The following is a 17845-nucleotide window of genomic DNA, read 5'->3' as shown; positions in this document are numbered from 1 at the left end:
TATTAATCCATCAATTCACAGCAAAGAATAGTTTAGATTATTAAATTCCATCTCTCTAAATACCTCGAGTATTATAAAGGAAATCATAGCTTTTGTTTGAAATATATTTCTGTTCTCAGAAATACAGTGATTATGCAAATAAAACAACTGAATTATTATAGAAAACACACTTTATCTGTCTTATACGTTTCAAATTATATTTTTCAGGCATTTAATCACTAGATCAAATATTGGATGGCAGACTATTTGCCAAAAAGTGCACTGGGTAGTTTGGAATTTATTATATGAGTTCACAATGAGATTTCTTTCCCTGATTAGATTTTGCCTGGTGCAATATTAAAATTCTCCTTGCTCTAGCTATCAGTTAAAAAAATTCAGGTGTTGCTTTTAAAAAATTAAAAAAGTTATCATTGAATTTAGACATATCACATATTAATCATGGAAACTCCAAATAGACAGTGTGCTCCATTTAGAAAATCTGCAATATGATATTTGGGATTAAGAGGCATAAATGTAGAGGAGCAAACTATAAATCATGTTGGGTATTATCTACATATGTGAAACACATTTTTGGCTCACAGATATCCAGATGAAGAAAGACACTTAACTCAGAATATCAGAGTGAATCACGTACCTTGGCCATCTTCTCTGCCAACTGCAGCCGGCCATCAAGTTCCCGTCTGATCTGGGCTGCTTGCTCGTCAGCATTATCCAGCTTACAATAAAACAGAAATACACATATAATAACTCACTGGCATCAAAGCGAAAATTAATGAGTAAAAAACGTTCAATAAATTCCCTTATCTACATTCTGAGAAAATAATTTAGGAGTCTGTTTGACTACACTGTAACCAATTAGACAACTTTTTTCAATGGGTTTTACTCATAAAGTGAAATCTGGAGGATTCAGTAGCTCAAGCTATTAAGAAAGCTAAGCACTGAATAATTCTTTGCACAATGTGCTCATGGCAACTCTAAACCAAGAGCTCCTTACTTCCCTGAGGTTTAGATAGCTCTCCCTCAAGATTATTCAACACATCTTCTCCCCTCAGGAAGGCCAACCCTAAGTACTTCAAGATCTATGAATCTTGTCTTTTGTTCTTTTTTGGATGATAAGATTAATGATTCATTTCTTTCTTTTTACTTTTAAAAGTATTCCTTCATTTTTCTAAGTTTATACTCACACTAAACTATTAAAGTACTATTTGATTGACTGGACTGACTTTCTACCATTTAAGTCTGCATACACTCCTTATTCTTGCAACAAAATACTCATGCTGCCAAGAAATGATGATACTTTCTACAGACAAGTGCTGTATTAGAGGAATGCTCGATTGTTTCAAATTTGGCTGAAAGTATTTTCTTTTAATGCAATAATTATTTTTCAGAAATCCCCCATTTATATAGAAAATTTTCATTACCTATTTAAACAATTCTTAACATTTACTATGCTGCCCTTTAACTGTCTTCATGATTCCTCTCCTCTTCCCAATTACTCAATCTTCTTTTATGAGTTCATACTATGATATGAAACTGGTGATAAGAGATGTTAAAATTCCTTTTTTACTGTAATCAATTCTCCTTTCCTACTCTGATCATTAAAAAGTCTAGACCAAGAATATAACCATATTTTGATAAAGGTGCTTTAAAAACATTTATATTTTGGGCGTGGTGGCACACACCTTTAGTCTCAGCACTCGCTGAGGCAGAAGCAGGTGGATCTCTGTGAGTTCAAGGCCAGCCTGGTTACACAGCAAGTTCCAGGCCAGCTGGGGGCTATAGGGAGACCCTGTCTCAAAAAGAAAAAGAAAAAATTGTTTGTGTGGAAGGGTGTAACTTTAGGCCACGTGTGCGTGTGTGTGTGTGTGTGTGTGTGTGTGTGTGTGTTCCAAAGGCCAGAAAATAGATTTGGATTCCCCTTTGAGGGTTATAGTTGGTTGCTAGCTGCCAGAAGTGGATACTGAGAACCCAACTTGAGTCCTTTGAAGAGGACCAAGCGGCCTTAACTGCTGAGTCATCTCTCCAGCCCATAAAAGTACATTTTAAACAATGTACTGAGTGTAACATTGAATACTCAAGAGGATATAATATGTCCCTATGCTGAAGAACAATAAACTAGCCACACTGCACTTAAAAAACAGCATCCCTACTCACCCATTCCCCCCAAAGGATAAATCAAGGCTAGATTACCAGACTCACGCAGAGTTTGGGGAATGTTAGAGATGGCAGGGTAGGAGACCAGGTTACAGAGAGCCAAAAGGAGGTCACACAAATTCCACTTCATGTGCTATGCTAGGGAGCTGAGAGTTGGCAACCACAGTAGATGTCACTGGGAAGTTTTATACAATGGAGGGAAGAAAACAGATCTAAGCTATTGAAAGGACAGCTTGGTCTGTCCCCAGAGCAAACCATGAGGTCAGTCAAAGGGAGCTGGCACTTTTAGGTTTAGAGTATTTATTGTTTTTATAAAGAAAAACTAACATATCTGAAGTTACTTTTTTGAAGACATGCTTCAAATTATTTTTTGACATGAAATTCTTTAAGTAGAAACTTCTTAAACTGTGGGTCACAACCCCACATAGGTTGCCTAACAATGTAAGGGTGGCAAAAAATTAGCAACAGTAAAAAGCTTCTGAATATACAACCACTGAAAATTAACAAATCTAAAGTGTAAGGAACCCAAGGTATTTTCAGCAGGACTCACCTGTGCTTCATCCCAGGAATTCACTGCGGCCTTGGTTCTAAACACACATGAGCACTTTGCACTGGGCAGGTGGGATTTCCCCACAGCACCAACCGGCACTGAAATACCTTGGCTCAGAGTTGCGACTACTGTAAGTTATGAATTGATGCATTTTTACTATGCATAGAAAGGTTTTTGTTATAAAAACATTAAATAACAAAGATTTTATATAATCCTACCTTCCTTCCTCAGCACGTAAATACTTCAGATACCTTTGGACTGTCTTATATTAGTGCTGATTTGTTTCATAAAAAGATGGTAAATGATTTTGGTTTAGGATTAAGAAAGTTTCCAACAATTTCTGAGATGGCCCTACACACGTCTGTCTTTTTGCACTATGGATAACTGACAAGCAGCAATGATGATTGTGAAATCGAGATATTGATCCACTCTGAAAAAAGGAGAAGGTGTCGCATGCCTACCCTACCAAATACTCAGGCAATTTAATTTTTAATGTAAGCACATTTTATTCAGTGTGCAAATTTACTTTTGTCTTTCATAAAACATATTTTTTTCATAAAAAAGAATTATTTTAAAATAAAATTATCTACTAATTTTTAAAAAGTCATATCCATTTATAAATAAATTAAAATCCAGACAAGTAAATTTTTGTCATAAAACAACTTCTATGCATATCCAAACCACCGGTAAACTTTTAATTTTATCAATTTATATGATTAAAAATTAACCAGAAATAAATTTCTCTCCACTATACCTAAAACCAACATAAACTAAAACTAATGTAATCACAAAAAATGTAAGTGTGGTTAAATATCTGTTCTAGATAATCAAGCCTTCTCAGCACAAAGATTCTAAAATAAAATCATTCTAAATATAGTAATACTGCAAATGAACTTAACATCACAGGAGATAGTTTCTGGTTTTTGCTTGAATGCTATTATTAATTTTTTGCACAGGAAAAAAATAACAAGAAAGGTTATTTTCATCTAAAAGAGTTACAGATTTCCTTAGAGTTCCACCAAAATATTAGTTTCCTAAAAGAACCACAATCCTTCAAATTTCACCTAAACATTATTTGATATATTTAAACATTTTTGCCTTTAGTCTGACAGTTTTTACTTAATTTTTAAGATAATTTGTTTTAGCTATTTTTGAATTTAATATATTTTTGCAAGAGACATTTAACTACTTTAAAAAACATTAATGCCTTAATCGCTTTTGTCTAAAAAAGATGCAAGCAAAGAAAAGAGCTGCTGAATTAAACCTCCTCCTCTTTGTAAAGCTAACATTTTAGAGAGTGAGTCCTAACTTTAGTGCCTACCACTGTCAATTTGTGAATGACTTAAGATCATATTCCTGAACATGTTTACAAATAATTCGTGGGGACATAATATAATAAAGACAACGAATAAAATTTTAGGTGCTTGCCCTTCTTTTATACAGGATTTAACAAGTAAAGCATTCAACTTTTTTCAAAAGTGAGAACCTTGAATTAGTATCTTATGTTTTGTTTTCTTTTGAGTTTTGAGTAGTACTTTTCTTTATAAAATGTATTGAAAAGTTTATATAATTTTCTTCCTCCCCCCTCCCCCGTTTTACTCTTTTTCTTTGGATAGGGTTCTGTATGTAGCCCCAACCGGATTTTAACTCATTAACGGAAGTGATCTCACCTCCTCCATTTCTCTCCTGAGTGCTGGGATTATGGATATGCACTACCATGCCTAGTTTAACCTTAAAGTGGGACATTTTCAGTTGAAGTAACTGTAGACTTGTGGGCTAATGACAGAAACAGAGAGAGATCCATTATACACTCTTTTCAGCTTCCCCAAGATATTTAATATGAACAAACTGGCCATCTCATGCAAATTTCTTGAAGATAAGGTTCTGTATGTAATTGATTACATATATAAGTCTATGTATCCAGACACTGAACAGTGCTAACACTACTATGACCTCTCATGGCACCCTTTATAACCACATCTACCTCCCTCTAGCCAACCCCAAGTCTGTTAGTTTTAATAGGAATTATCTTCATCTTAAACAATGTTTAAAAATATACTCTGCAAGCCAGGCGTGGTGGCACATGCCTTTAATCCCAGCACTCAGGAGGCAGAGGCAGGTGGATCTCTGTGAGTTCAAGGTCAGCCTAGTCTACATAGTGAGTTCCAGGACAGCTGGGGCTACAGGGAGACCCTGTTTCAAAAAGACAAAAAAAAAAAAAAAAAAAAAAAAAAAAAAAAAAAAATCTGCTAAGCAGAATAGGATTTTCTTCAAATTTAAATATCAAGATAAGACCTGCTCCAGGAGGAAGGTAATACTGATAAACATTAAACAGCTTTGGGTACAAGGTCTCTGATGTCTTTACAACCTGAAAGGTCACTGCCTGAATGTCTTCTCTAACATTCCTAACCATAACCAGCATCATGACTGAAAACTCTGAGGTACATACAAACCTCTAGCTACAACCTGCTGTTGGACTTTCAGCCTTACCTTCCCCAATTGTATACTTACCAATTCAACTTACATGAGTAAAAGGCATGTTGAACTTAACCCCAGAAGAGATGAATCTTTTAGTTTGACCCCTTACTCTAAGCACTCACACATAATGCCATGTTATAAATGGTGTGTCATCTACCCAGCTCCAAACCTGGGAGGTCATCATCTTTGATCTCTCTTTCCTTCACTGACCAAATCCAATCTACCTCAAATTAGAGTGAAATCTAGAGCCACGTAGCTGAGTCCTAGGCAAGACAAACCTCTACTATGAATGCTTGAACTGAGAGATCTTTTTCTGCACACAAATGGTATGCATATCTGTGTGCATGCACAAACACGTGAATTTAAATGCAGGTCCCTCCCACCTCCCAACCACACAATATACAATTAACTTTCTCAATTTAGCTACAAAAAACTCTAAATAAGAAATATTTTTAAAAAATAATTAAAAGTAATGGGGTGAAGGGGGTCAGTTCAAGCAGAAAAAAATGCTTTCCATGATTGCATGAAGACCCGAGTTCAAATCACCAACACCTCCATAAAGGAGCCAATGGGGGGTGGAGCAGCACACAAATGTAATCCCAGCACTGGGGAGGCAGAATGAGAAGGATTGCTGGGTTTGCTCAAGAGCCACTGCAACCAATCAGCAAGCATCAGGTTTCAGGAAGAGACCCTGTTTCAAAAACTAAGGTGGAGAGTGATTAAAGATGGACTCAAATGCAGACGAGCCTTCACATGAACATGAACATGTGTCACACATACAATCAGGAGCACTAACTGCTCTTGCAGAGGTCCCAGCACCCACATGGAGGCTAACAACCATACGTAACTCCAGTTCCAGGGGAATTCAGCATTCTCTTCAACATTCTCCTCTGACCTCTGTAGGCACAACACGGATGCACTTAGTTACATGCAGGCAATATACTCAAACACATAAAATAAAAATTTAAAAAATTAAAAATATTTTTAAAAATAAGAAAGAAAATCCTGACTAGAAAAATTACAAAGTGGGAATTTTAAGATGTTGGCACAGCAGAGGATCATGGGTAAGTCTTCATTTCACCAATGCCTGTGTTATTCTCATTTTGTTTCCTCTAAATTCATGATTTCAAAATTTTTTGTAACATTTTATGTAACAAATGGTTATTTTCCTCACAGATGTCTTCCATGGCACAGGAACAGAGCTTTTAAAGAGGGTCATTCAACCCTGACCGTGATAGATGCATGAAACCACCTCTCATCTTCACAGTGCTTCGAGTTTCTATCACATAGACTTTAACTTTCAAAGTATTTCACTGGCTTGACAAATATTGTCAATAAATGTACTTTTATTTCCTCTCCTTTGTTACTATGGGAATATTGTTTCCACGTTTGGAATCCTCCAGGCTAGGGAATTTTTTACTTGGCCGGTTAGGTATCTATGACTTTGTTAAAGTTGTGAAGATGATTTTATAGAGATACATATTTTATTCCTCACAGATTTATTTGAACTTGATAGCTTACTCACAGATCTCAAATGGATGGTTAGCTCAAAAGAAGCAAAGAAATGCTCTGGGATGTTTCTCAGGATAGAAGCTTCTCATACTGAGAGGCTATTCAATTTTGGAACCTAACCGACAGCAATGGCTCCCTCAGTCCTATATACCATCAACCTGTACTCACTAAGTTCTTCATAAGAGAAGACCAAGGCTCCTTATGCTGACCTAAACACCCACAATCATGTTATCATGCCACTCAATATTTTCTACACTTGATGATGCAAGGTGATGCAAGCTGAGTTGTAGACTTTGAGTTTGAGTTGTAGACTTTGAGTTGTAGACTTTGCAGCAGCTATAAAAGTTAGAGTTCGTGGTGGTGCATGTCTTTAATCCCAGCACTCAGGAGGCAGAGGCAGGTGGATCTCTGTGAGTTCAAGGCCAGCCTGGTCTACATAGTGAATTCCAGGACAGCAGGGGCTACAGGGAGACCCTGTCTCAAAAAGACCAAAAAAAAAAAAAAAAAGTTAGAGTCATCTAGTACACATTTTAAATATAAAAACAAAACCCAATATAAGTGTTATATCAAACAGAATACAATTGCCATAAGGCAGATGACAACTGGTGAATAAATTCAACAACAAAAGAGGTGTTATTGTTAGTGGGACAAGGAAAGATTTGGGAATGTGGAAATATTATAAATGGAGAGCTTCAACGTGCTAATCACAAATCTGAAATTCTCCCCTGCCCAATTTTTCTTCTGCTCTGTGGAGGAGAAAGTCCTAGGCTCAGCAAATCTTTTGCAGAAGTCCTGGGGAGGAGCAAAAGCCTGGGAAGGTCTAGCATTACCTTAAAGATAAGAAAAACTATTTTTAAATTTTTATTTTATTTTTAATTGTGAGTGTGTGTGTGTGTGTGCGTGCGCGTGCACGTGTGTGTGTTTGTGTATGTGTGTATGTGAGGGTAGGTGCCCAAGAGTCCAGAAGAGCATGTTGGATCCCTGAAGCAGGAATTACAGGAGGTTGTGAGCCACTTGATGGGGGTGCTAGGAACTCAGCCTCTGTGAGAACAGTAAATGTTTTTGGTCACTGAGCTATCAATCCAAGCCCCAAAAACTTATATATTATATAAAAATAATTTTACCAAATTTCATCCAAAGCATCCTTTACATAGCTTGTGATGTTGCCCTTCTAATGCTATAAAAACTACCAACAAATTCTTGAATCCATTAAATGTATTCAAATCATAATAGATCATTATGGGACATGTCTCTCAGAGCACTTTTCATCATTGCCCTCCGTGATAAATTTGTTTCTGACAACAGGGATTACTATCCGTATATTAATCTTGTTGACACAAAGAGGGATTAATAGTTCTGCTTTACTATAATGACACCTTCCTACATATTAACCCTACATATTAGCCCTTCTTTTACTTCACTGGAAAAAAATCAATTAGTGGTTTTTTTTTTTTTCTCTGAATTTCTACTACAGTTATAAAAATGCTTTTTGGAATCATAGTATGTCATTTTCTTCTTAGTATAAGAATACAACTACATTCCAATTTATACTATTAGATAAATTTGCTGTTTCCTTTGAGATTCATTATTAGTTGGTACACTTTATTAATATCTACAAATCTATTTACATATAGTCATAAGAAATAACTGAAACAAACAATGTTTGTCCCTAAAATCATTCTACCCAATATTTCACTGTTTATCATATAGTTTTTTAGCAACAAGTGCTTACTTGACAATTTCCAAATAAACATGAATTTTGTATCATGCCCTCTAAACACTGATCAAAGGATTTGTTATTAGCAAATTAAATTACTTCACCTGTTTATTCCCTGCTGTCACTCAAATCACAGATTATAAAATAGAGCATTCCTCTCCCCAGCTGACTCTGATTATTCCTCTTGCTTTCTTCCCTAGTCCTCCATTCTCTCAGTCTATGAACTTTGTCTTGGTCCTTGCTGTGTTATACTCCAGAGAGGGTGTTGCAGATATTTCTCAAAGTATCTTAAACCAGTGCATAGCGCAGGCCTATCTCCTGAGTTCCATCTCTAAGCTTCCAATGGAAGTAAGGGCTTTCTTTGTAGACATTTTACACAATGTTAGATTTAGAAGTCACTCCTCAATACAGTTCTCCTCTTCCTGCATATAAGTCTCAGTACTGTTGATCAGACTAAAATCTCAGAATTGGAAGGGAAAGTCACAGGGGCAAGGAGAGAAGAGGAATGAAAATAAGACTAAGAGAGACTGATGCCTAACATCTTAGCCTGTTTTGTACTACTCTGTCTTTCTAGCCTACTGGAGAGCAGCATTATCTACATAAACTCATTCATTCATTGTTTATCAAACATATACCATTTTCAAATCAAGTGTTTTGCTAGTTTCTCCTAATAGGGATTTTTTTTTTTTGCCTACATTACTTTTGTTTCTGAGAAAATGTTCTAAGACAAATATTTAGTCTCAAAAATACATTATCTGATGTCCTACCATTGATAACTGTCTTGAATTTCTTCTTGGGTATTTATGACCACTTCCTCCAGATGCAGTGTATGTACTCTCTTCTACTTTATCTCATCCTAACAACAGGAAATAGACACATCCATCTCTGATGGTGGGATTCAAACAAGTAGTCTCAATTTTAGTTGAAATACAAAAATAATCCCACCTATATTTGGACGTATTTTGGACCCTAATATTGCTCTACACTGACACTCCTCCACGAGAACAAAACCAAAAATTTCTTCCCTGCCTTTCCTTGATCATTAAAAAAAAATTAGCTAACAACTTCAAGGCAACTTCTGTAATTTCATACAAAAGAATGTAAGGAAATGAAGTTATTCCCAGACTCCCGAGAGCAATATGTTCCCTGTATGATGTTATATATGAAAGAATCAGGTAACATTCTGTTTGCTAGATAGAAATCTTTTAAAGAGCTCCCTTATATCTACCTTCTAAATTATACATAAGAATCTGACTCAGAAATAGCGGTCCTGCTTTGGATTCTTGTAGAATAGTTCTAAGAGTCTTAAAAATTCATTTCCCAAACCACATTTTCCTTCGAATACTTAAAACAGGGAAAAGATGAATGAGTTAATTAGATATAAAATTACCTTATGTGAGCTGAACTAAACTATATTAAATAATGGATCAAAATGTTCAAAGGCAAGAGGCTAAGAAATTTAACCTCAAACTTTAAAACCATGGGATTTCAGTAGCCTATAGAATATGTACATCTGCTCTCTAGTTACACACACATCTATCGATTCTCTCTCGCGCGCACACGCACTCTCTCGCTCTCTTGCGCGTGCTCTCTCTCTCTCAATATGCCAGATATAACTTGGAAAATTTATATATCACAAAATTTTCTTTAGTATTTCATTGGTATCAATATTTCAGTTCCTAGACAAAGTTAATTAGCTAATATTTCAAGCAGCTCTTTGCTAATAATGCTTCATATTAATAATGAAATAATAATGGGGTTGAAAGCTTGCCATTAAATAAAATAGAGGTCAACATATGTAGTGGTTTGAATGAGAATGTCCCATAGGCTCCAAGTATTCAGACATTCTATTCCCAAGTAGAAGGTGTGGCCATGCTGGAGGAGGCACAGCACTGGGGGTGAGCTTAGAGTGTTCTTAAGCCTTGCTGGATCTCCAGTCTCTTTCTGATTCCTGGGCCTATGTGAAGACATAAACTTCTGCTTTCCATTCCCACTCTGGCCACCTCCTGCCACCATGCCTCCCTGCCATGATGGACTCTAACTCCCCTGGAACCATAAGCTCAAATAAACTCTTCCTTTTATAAGTTCCCTTGGTCACAGTGTTGTATCACAGACACAGAAAAGTAACTAATACAATACACTTTCCAATAAGACAAGAAATCTAGCTTCATCCTGACCAGTGAAAGCTGAATATATCCCGCACTCACTTTGTCCTGGTAACTGTACTAACTTTCATAAACATTATCTCAGTTAAGCCTTAGAGCCATCCTATGCAATAATAGGCCTTATCACGGTCTCATTTAGTGATGAAAAATCTGAATCACAGTTTGGTTTAAGTCACTTTTCTATAGTCATACAGTTGACAAAGGGTGGGACCAAGGTGCAAATTTTACTGTTTGTCTCCAGGTTTCAGGGATACTGCTTCACATCTTAGTCTTCCTTGTTTTTCACTATACGTGAATGAATGTACACAATAGGAAAAACTGTACATTACCATACAATTAGTGGGACAAAGATCACATATTTATCTTATGTTCCAGTTGTTAAAAAACAGTAAAGCATGAGTTTTACATTTATACATGTTCTAGTTTGCCTTCAATTGCTGTGACAAAACACCCTGACCAATAACAACTTGAGGAGGAAAGGGTTTATTTGGCTTACAACTAAAGCTATCTAGCACAATCTACACATCTACGGATCATATAGTATAAAATGGAAATTGTATAGGTTATGAGGTGGAATTGTAATTCACATTATCTTTTCCCCTCTCCCAATAGTAAACAAAAAGGCAAGGAGGCATGTGCTGGATAGCTTTAGTGTCAACTTGACACACCTGAATTGAAGGAGCCTCAATGGGGGAATAGCCTCTATTGGACTGGCCTGTGGCCATGTCTAAATTGGACTGGCCTGTGGCCATGTCCATGGGGCATCTTCTTGATTGTTGAGTTATGTGGGAAGTCCCAGACTACTGTGGGTTGTGCCACCCCTGGGCAGATGGGCCTGTGTTGCATAAGAAAGCAGGCTTGCCCATGGAGCAAGCCATTAAGCAGTGTTCCTCCATAGCCATGCCACCCCTGGGAAGGTGGGCCTGTGTTGTATAAAAAAGCAGGCTGAGCAGCGGCCAGAAGAGAAAGCCAGTAAAGCAGCATTCCTCCATGGCCTGTGCTCAAGCTCCTGCCTCCAGGTTCTTGCCCTGTGTTCCTACCTTGGGATCCCTGTGACCCAGGAGATGTAAGCCGAATAAACCCTTTCCTCCACAAGTTGGTATTGGTCAAGTGTTTTGTCACAACAATGGACAGACAAACCAGGACAAGGTGGGAGAAGGGAAGCCTTTGGGGGGAGGCAATGGAATATCTCCTTGGTCTTGAAGAACAGAAAAATAGAAACCCCAAATGATAAGGATAATGTGAGATAAAATAGAAACTTCAGAAAACACAGTATGACAACTCTTTATGTAGCAATTATAGTATACCAAGTATTACAAGTGATCTAGAAACGTTCTAACAATATGTCAGGCTTTATGCAAACTCCATACTATTTTCCATAGGTATGGAAAGAACCACCACAGCTTTTGATACCTGATAGGGGTTCTGGAACCATTATCTCCACAAACAACCATACAGTGACTTTAAAACGTTGAAGATGATTCATAGACTGAGATACATCTTATGCATCTGAAAGTTTTCAGAATTATGAAATTACATAGGAATTGTTGTCACTGTAAAATTTTAAATGATCACCAAATCTCTGTATTCCTAAACCTCACCTATAATTACAATTTCAAATTTGCATATCCAAGCATCACTTCTTATCCCGAAAAAAGATTTGATGCCAACAGTTTTAATAAAAAACTGATGCCAGTAACACCTTCAAAATGCTGCTTCAGGAGAACTAAAATACAACGGAAGCCTAAACAATGCCTGATCAGAGTCATTACCATGCCAAAACAATGCCTGGAGATGCACCATGCCAGGCTTTATGCAAAAGCTCTATCAGGCAAATATCAACAACCTCTACCTCCTGCTAGAATTTACACTTACATTTTGTTCCTTCCCAGGAAAGCTTGTGGTCCAATGTTTTCATCTAAACAGAAGTTCTGATATATAGAAAGTGAATGGAACTCCAAAGTACAATAGAGAGGATGGAATACAAGAAAATGGGTCAACAGACTCCAGTGAGGTCTGCCAGTTCAAGAATTTTATAGGCAGTAGCTTTTTTTTTTTTTTTTTTTGGTTTGAAGATGAAATGTCCCTAAGAAGCTTATGTTATGAGCTGGTGTCACTTGCTCCCAGCTGGCAACACTATTTTGGGAGGATCTGGAAACCATGGGAGGCGGGAATTAGCTGGTCACTAAGGCTGATCCTTGAGGGTAACGTATCTAGAGTCCCTTGTTTTTGTTCTCTCTCTCCAAGCTGCCACAAAATGAACAGCTCTACTGAGCCACACACCCTTGCTGCCATGTTTCGTCAAAGCACATGGGACAAGTGATCATGGACAGAACCTGCAGAAACTAAGATTCTAGTTAAATAGTTCTCAAAGTAGTTATGTTAGGTATTTTGCAATGCAGTAATGCAAAAGTGTCTAGTACAGAAAAAAGCCAGGAGTGTGGTCTTTGGAACCGGTCTGTGGGAAGAATTTGAGAGTTTAGTGATCTTGGCTAAAGCAACTACAGAATGTTAGAAGCAGAGCTTTACAGAGGATTCCGGTGGAACACAAGCAGCAAAGAGTGCAATCATGAGTTTCATATGACTCTTCAGGAAATTGGACTAAATGTCATTTGTGCTACATTGTGGCAAAAATTTATTCACATGAGTCTTTGGTCTCAAATTTTGTGGGAAGCTGAACTTAAGATGACAAACTATGTGGTAGAGGAAATTTCAACATCTCATAGCATTCAGAGTGTGGCATGGTTATGGCTGGTTGCTTTTTTATTACTAAGATTTCAAATGAAGGCCCTCTGACAGTGAGGGCGGGGGGAAGTACAGCAGAGAATCTAAAAAAAAATGCAATATGACCAGAAAAGGAGCAAGTGAAAACTGTGGACTATGCGAGTCAGCTGTTATAGATATTGGTACTATTGAAAAAAAATCTAATTACTTTGCACTGGGACAGTAGTAAAGATCCCTTGAGGGGAACTCAATAATTGTCTAGATCCAATCTATCACAGATCCAGGACATAAAATTAAAAACTCAATTTAACAACATTGCTTTGAGAAGAGAGCCCTGATACATCTTGCTTGCACAGGGCAGTCTAAGGAGCTGTATCCCTGCCACTCAGAAGCCACAGAATTCCATGATCTTGGCATCATCCACTTGACAGTGATTTTTCAGACATGCAGATGAAGTTCCAGGGTTATAGGGACTTCTACCAGGATTTTGAAGGAAGATATAGGAAAATAGATAAAGTGTTGGATTGAATTTCCTGAAAGAGGTCCCAAGAGGATGGTATATGAAACTGAAGGTGAAAACCTAGGCTTTACTTCAGACCCTAGTATGTGGGAGATGTTACAATGTGGAAGGTCTACCAAGGAAAACAACAAGCAATGAGTGGAGTCCACCCAAGAGAGAGGCCATATTGGCAGTGAACAGAAGGGCTACTGGAGCTCACATCCAGAGGCCACCTGCACTGCATGGACAGGAAGCCACAGCATTCAGTGCTTGCCTCAGTGGGTTTCTGTCTTGCTGTGATCCAACCTTTACTTCTTACTCTTGCATTCTTCCCCTTTTACAGCTAGAATTTTTACTTTGTATAATTATGTTAGAAGCATGTAAACTATTCTTTGATTTTTACTGAGGCTCAGGGCTAAGATCTGCTTTGAGGGGTTGGAGATGGCTCAGTGGTTAAGAGCACTAGCTGCTCTTGTAGAGGATCTGGGTTTGATTCCTAGCATTCACATGGCATCTAACAACTGCCCATAACCCCAATTCCAGGACACCCTCCTCTGACCTCCATGGGAACTGCATGACATGGGTACACTTACATACATGCAGGCAAAGCAATTATGCATACAAAATAAAAATAATAAATAGACCTACCTTCGCTTCCCTGGGTGGCTCAGCCACCAGCTTCCTGGTGCTACTGTCTTTCCTGGGTGGGTCCCACAGTGCCAATCTGCCTTCATTGCCACAGCCTCATTCACTCTCCCAGCTCCCTCACCCTGTCTCTCTTCCTAGCCTGGGTACTGGCCCATTTCTTGTTGGCACTTCAGACACCTGGACTGAGCTCTTCACCAAGAATCCCCACTGCTTCCTAATCCTTTGAATCCAGACCAACCCAATGCCTCCCTGCAGTCCCCAGGAGCCCTCTGGGCCTGGTCTCACCCCGACATCCCTTTGCTTCCCTGGGCTGAACAGCCACTGGATTCCTGGAGCCAGCATCTTTCCTGGGTAAGTCCAGCAGTGCCCTCTGCACCTTGACTCCCCCAATCTCACTCCCCACCCAGCTCCCCACCCAATCTCTCCTCCTGGCCTGGGTACTGCCCAATTTCTTGTGTTACCACCCCAGACCCCTGGGCTGACCTCTTGGCCCAGAATTCCTACTGCTTCCTGACCCTTTGCATCCAGACCAACCGAGTTACTTCTAGTAGTCCACAGGAGCCCTCAGGGACTCTTCCTGCCTCCCCCACCTCCCTTTGCATTCCTGGGTGGCACAGCCACCAGCTTCCTGAGACCAGCATCTTCCCTGGGCCCTGCTCCCAGGTCAACCCAGACAAAAAATTCATGAGGGCAGCATCTTTCTGGGAAGGATCCAACCTTAGGAGAAAGACTGTGAGCATCTAAACCTCACCTGACATGAGCTTCTGTGGGAACTCCTGAAGATTAAAACAATTGGGCCACTCCAATATAAAATCAAAACAGAGAACCTGAAGCCTAGACCAACCAGCTTTTCATGCCCAACAAGTAAACCACAAAGGAATATAAAGTTTACAAAAAGAAGCAGATCTAAACTCAACAAAGGAAGGCTTGAGACTCACACAAGAATCAGAAACTTGAAAGTGAATTCACGTGCAAAAGTCAGAGAAAAAACAACATGAAAAACCAAAATAATATATCCCGACAAAGTACCAATAGTCCTCTAGGGGAGTGCAGTGAGAACACACTAGAGATAACACAGGACACCGAACTCAAAAGAACAGTAATAAACATGATAAAAGAATTCAGTGAATTTAAAGGACACACAAATTAAAGAATTGAAAGAAGATAGGGAAAAACTTCTGAATGAATTCAGAAAAGAGTTAGAAATAATGAAGAATACTCAGGCTGAAATGAAGAAGGAAGTGAAACATTCAGTAAGCCGATTAGAAATGACAAGAGAAAGCCTCACCAATGGGATGAATGAAACGGAAAACAGAATATCAAGATTGGAAGATAGAATGGGGGAATTAGACCACTCAAGCAAAAATTAAGAAAAATTTATGAAAACACAAGCGTGGAATAGGCAGGAATTGCGTAACATCATAAAAAGACCAAATGTATGAATCATAGGAATACAGGAAGGAGAAGAATCTCAAGATAATGGTATGGACCAGATCTTCAACAGTATTGTAGAAGTAAATTTCCCAAAATTAAATAAAAACATGCCCATACAAATACAACAAGCATATAGAACACCAAATAGACAGGATCTGAAAAGAAACTCTCTCTCCATGAACATCATACTAAAAACACTAAATGTACAGAACAAAGAGACAATACTGAAAGCTGCAAAAGAAAAACAAGACACAAATAAAAGAAAACACATCAGAATGACAGCTGACTTTTCAGTGAAAACTATGAAAGCCAGAACAGCCTGGACCAAAGTATTCCAAGTTCTAAATGATGACAGATGCCAACCCAGATTACTTTAATCAGCCAAAATGTCTATTAAAGTTGAAGGGGAAAGAAAAATCTTCCATGACGTAAATAGCCTGAAAGAATTCATGTCCACAAAACCGGCCCTTCAGAGAGCACTTGAAGCAATACAAAGAGCTGAAGAATGGAATGACTATACCCAAGGGGTGATGGAAAGAAAATCAATGAAGATATGACTGTAGAAATGCACAGCTATACCAAGAATGTAAACAGAAATAAAAATGACAGGATTAAATACACATCTTTCATTAATAACTTTAAATATTAATGGACTGAACTCCCCAGTCAAAAGACAAAGACTAGCTGAATGGATTAAGAAACAGAACCCATCTTTTTGTTTTCTGCAAGAAACTGCTCTCACCTGCAAGGAGAGGCACTCCCTTAAGGTGAAAGGATGGAAAAGAATATTCCAAGTAAATGGTACTAAGAAAAAAGCAGGAGTTGCTGTTCTAGTATCTGACAAAATAGACTTCAAACTAAAACTAATCAGAATAGATAAGGAGAGACACTTCATTCTGATCAAAGGAACAATGAACCAAGAAAATATTATAATCCTGAGTACATATGCACCAAACTCTGATGCACCCAAATTCATAAAACAGCACTACAGGACTTTAAGACCCACATTAATCCCAACTCATTAATAGTAGGGGACTTCAATACCCTATTGTCTCCATTAGATAGATCAACAGGACAGAGAATTAAGAGAGAGACATCAGAATTAAACAATACATATAGCTAATGGACCTAAAACACATCAACTGAATATTTCACCCAAGCACCAAAGAATATACTTTCTATTCAGCACCCCATGGAACTTTCTCCAAAATCGACCATACACTGGGGCACAGAAAAACCTCAACAAATACAAAATGAATGAAATAATTCCATGCATTCTATCAGACCACAACACAATAAAGCTTAAAATCAACACCAGAAGAAACCCTAGTAACTACATGAACATATGGATATTAAACAACATGCTCCTGAATGATGAATGGGTGAAAGGAGAAATTAAGAAAGAAATAAAAGTATTCCTGGAACTAAATGAAAAGGGCAATACAACACAACAAAACCTCTGGGACACATTGAAAGCAGTACTTAGAAGGAAGTTTATAGCTCTAAGTGCCTACATTAAATAATCAGAAAGAATACAAATAAATGACTTAACATTGCAACTCAAGACACTTGAAAAGCAACACCAAATGAAACCCAAACCAAGCAGACAAGAAGAAATAACAAATATCAGACCAGAAATTGATGAAATAGAAAAAAAGAGAAAATAATAAAGAATCAACAAATCCAAGAGCTTTGACAAGATAAACAAGACTGATAGACCACTAGGCCAGTTAACCAAAAGAAAGAAAGCACCTCAAAATCAACAAAATTACAGATGAAAGGGGAAACATCACAACGGACAACAAAAAGATCCAGAACATTATAGAGAATACTTTAAAAAACCTATATGCTACTAAATTTGAAAACCTAAAAGAAATGGATGGGTATCTAAATGCATGGGAACCAACAAAACTAAACCAAGAAGAGACTGACCCATAATGCATAAGGAAATTGAAAGAGTAATA

The 17845-nt window shown here is 37.9% G+C and overlaps 1 protein-coding gene across 10 annotated transcripts in view; it reads right to left on the bottom strand.

Annotated features, from left to right (window-relative positions):
• Positions 1–17845, bottom strand: part of Cadps2 (calcium dependent secretion activator 2) — a 595026-nt gene that overhangs the window by 334467 nt on the left and 242714 nt on the right. For all 10 annotated transcript variants that reach the window (XM_017797106.1, XM_017797102.1, XM_008828867.1 and 7 more), the window contains exon 4: positions 635–715. In XM_017797106.1, the coding sequence (XP_017652595.1) occupies positions 635–715 (81 nt within the window). The remainder of the gene's footprint in view (positions 1–634; positions 716–17845) is intronic.

The sequence above is a fragment of the Nannospalax galili genome, unplaced genomic scaffold, assembly GCF_000622305.1.
Source record: "Nannospalax galili isolate Female #2095 unplaced genomic scaffold, S.galili_v1.0 scaffold413, whole genome shotgun sequence".
NCBI lineage: Eukaryota > Metazoa > Chordata > Mammalia > Rodentia > Spalacidae > Nannospalax > Nannospalax galili.
Note: the sequence above shows the minus strand (reverse complement) of the source record. Positions and strands in the feature narration are given on the sequence as shown.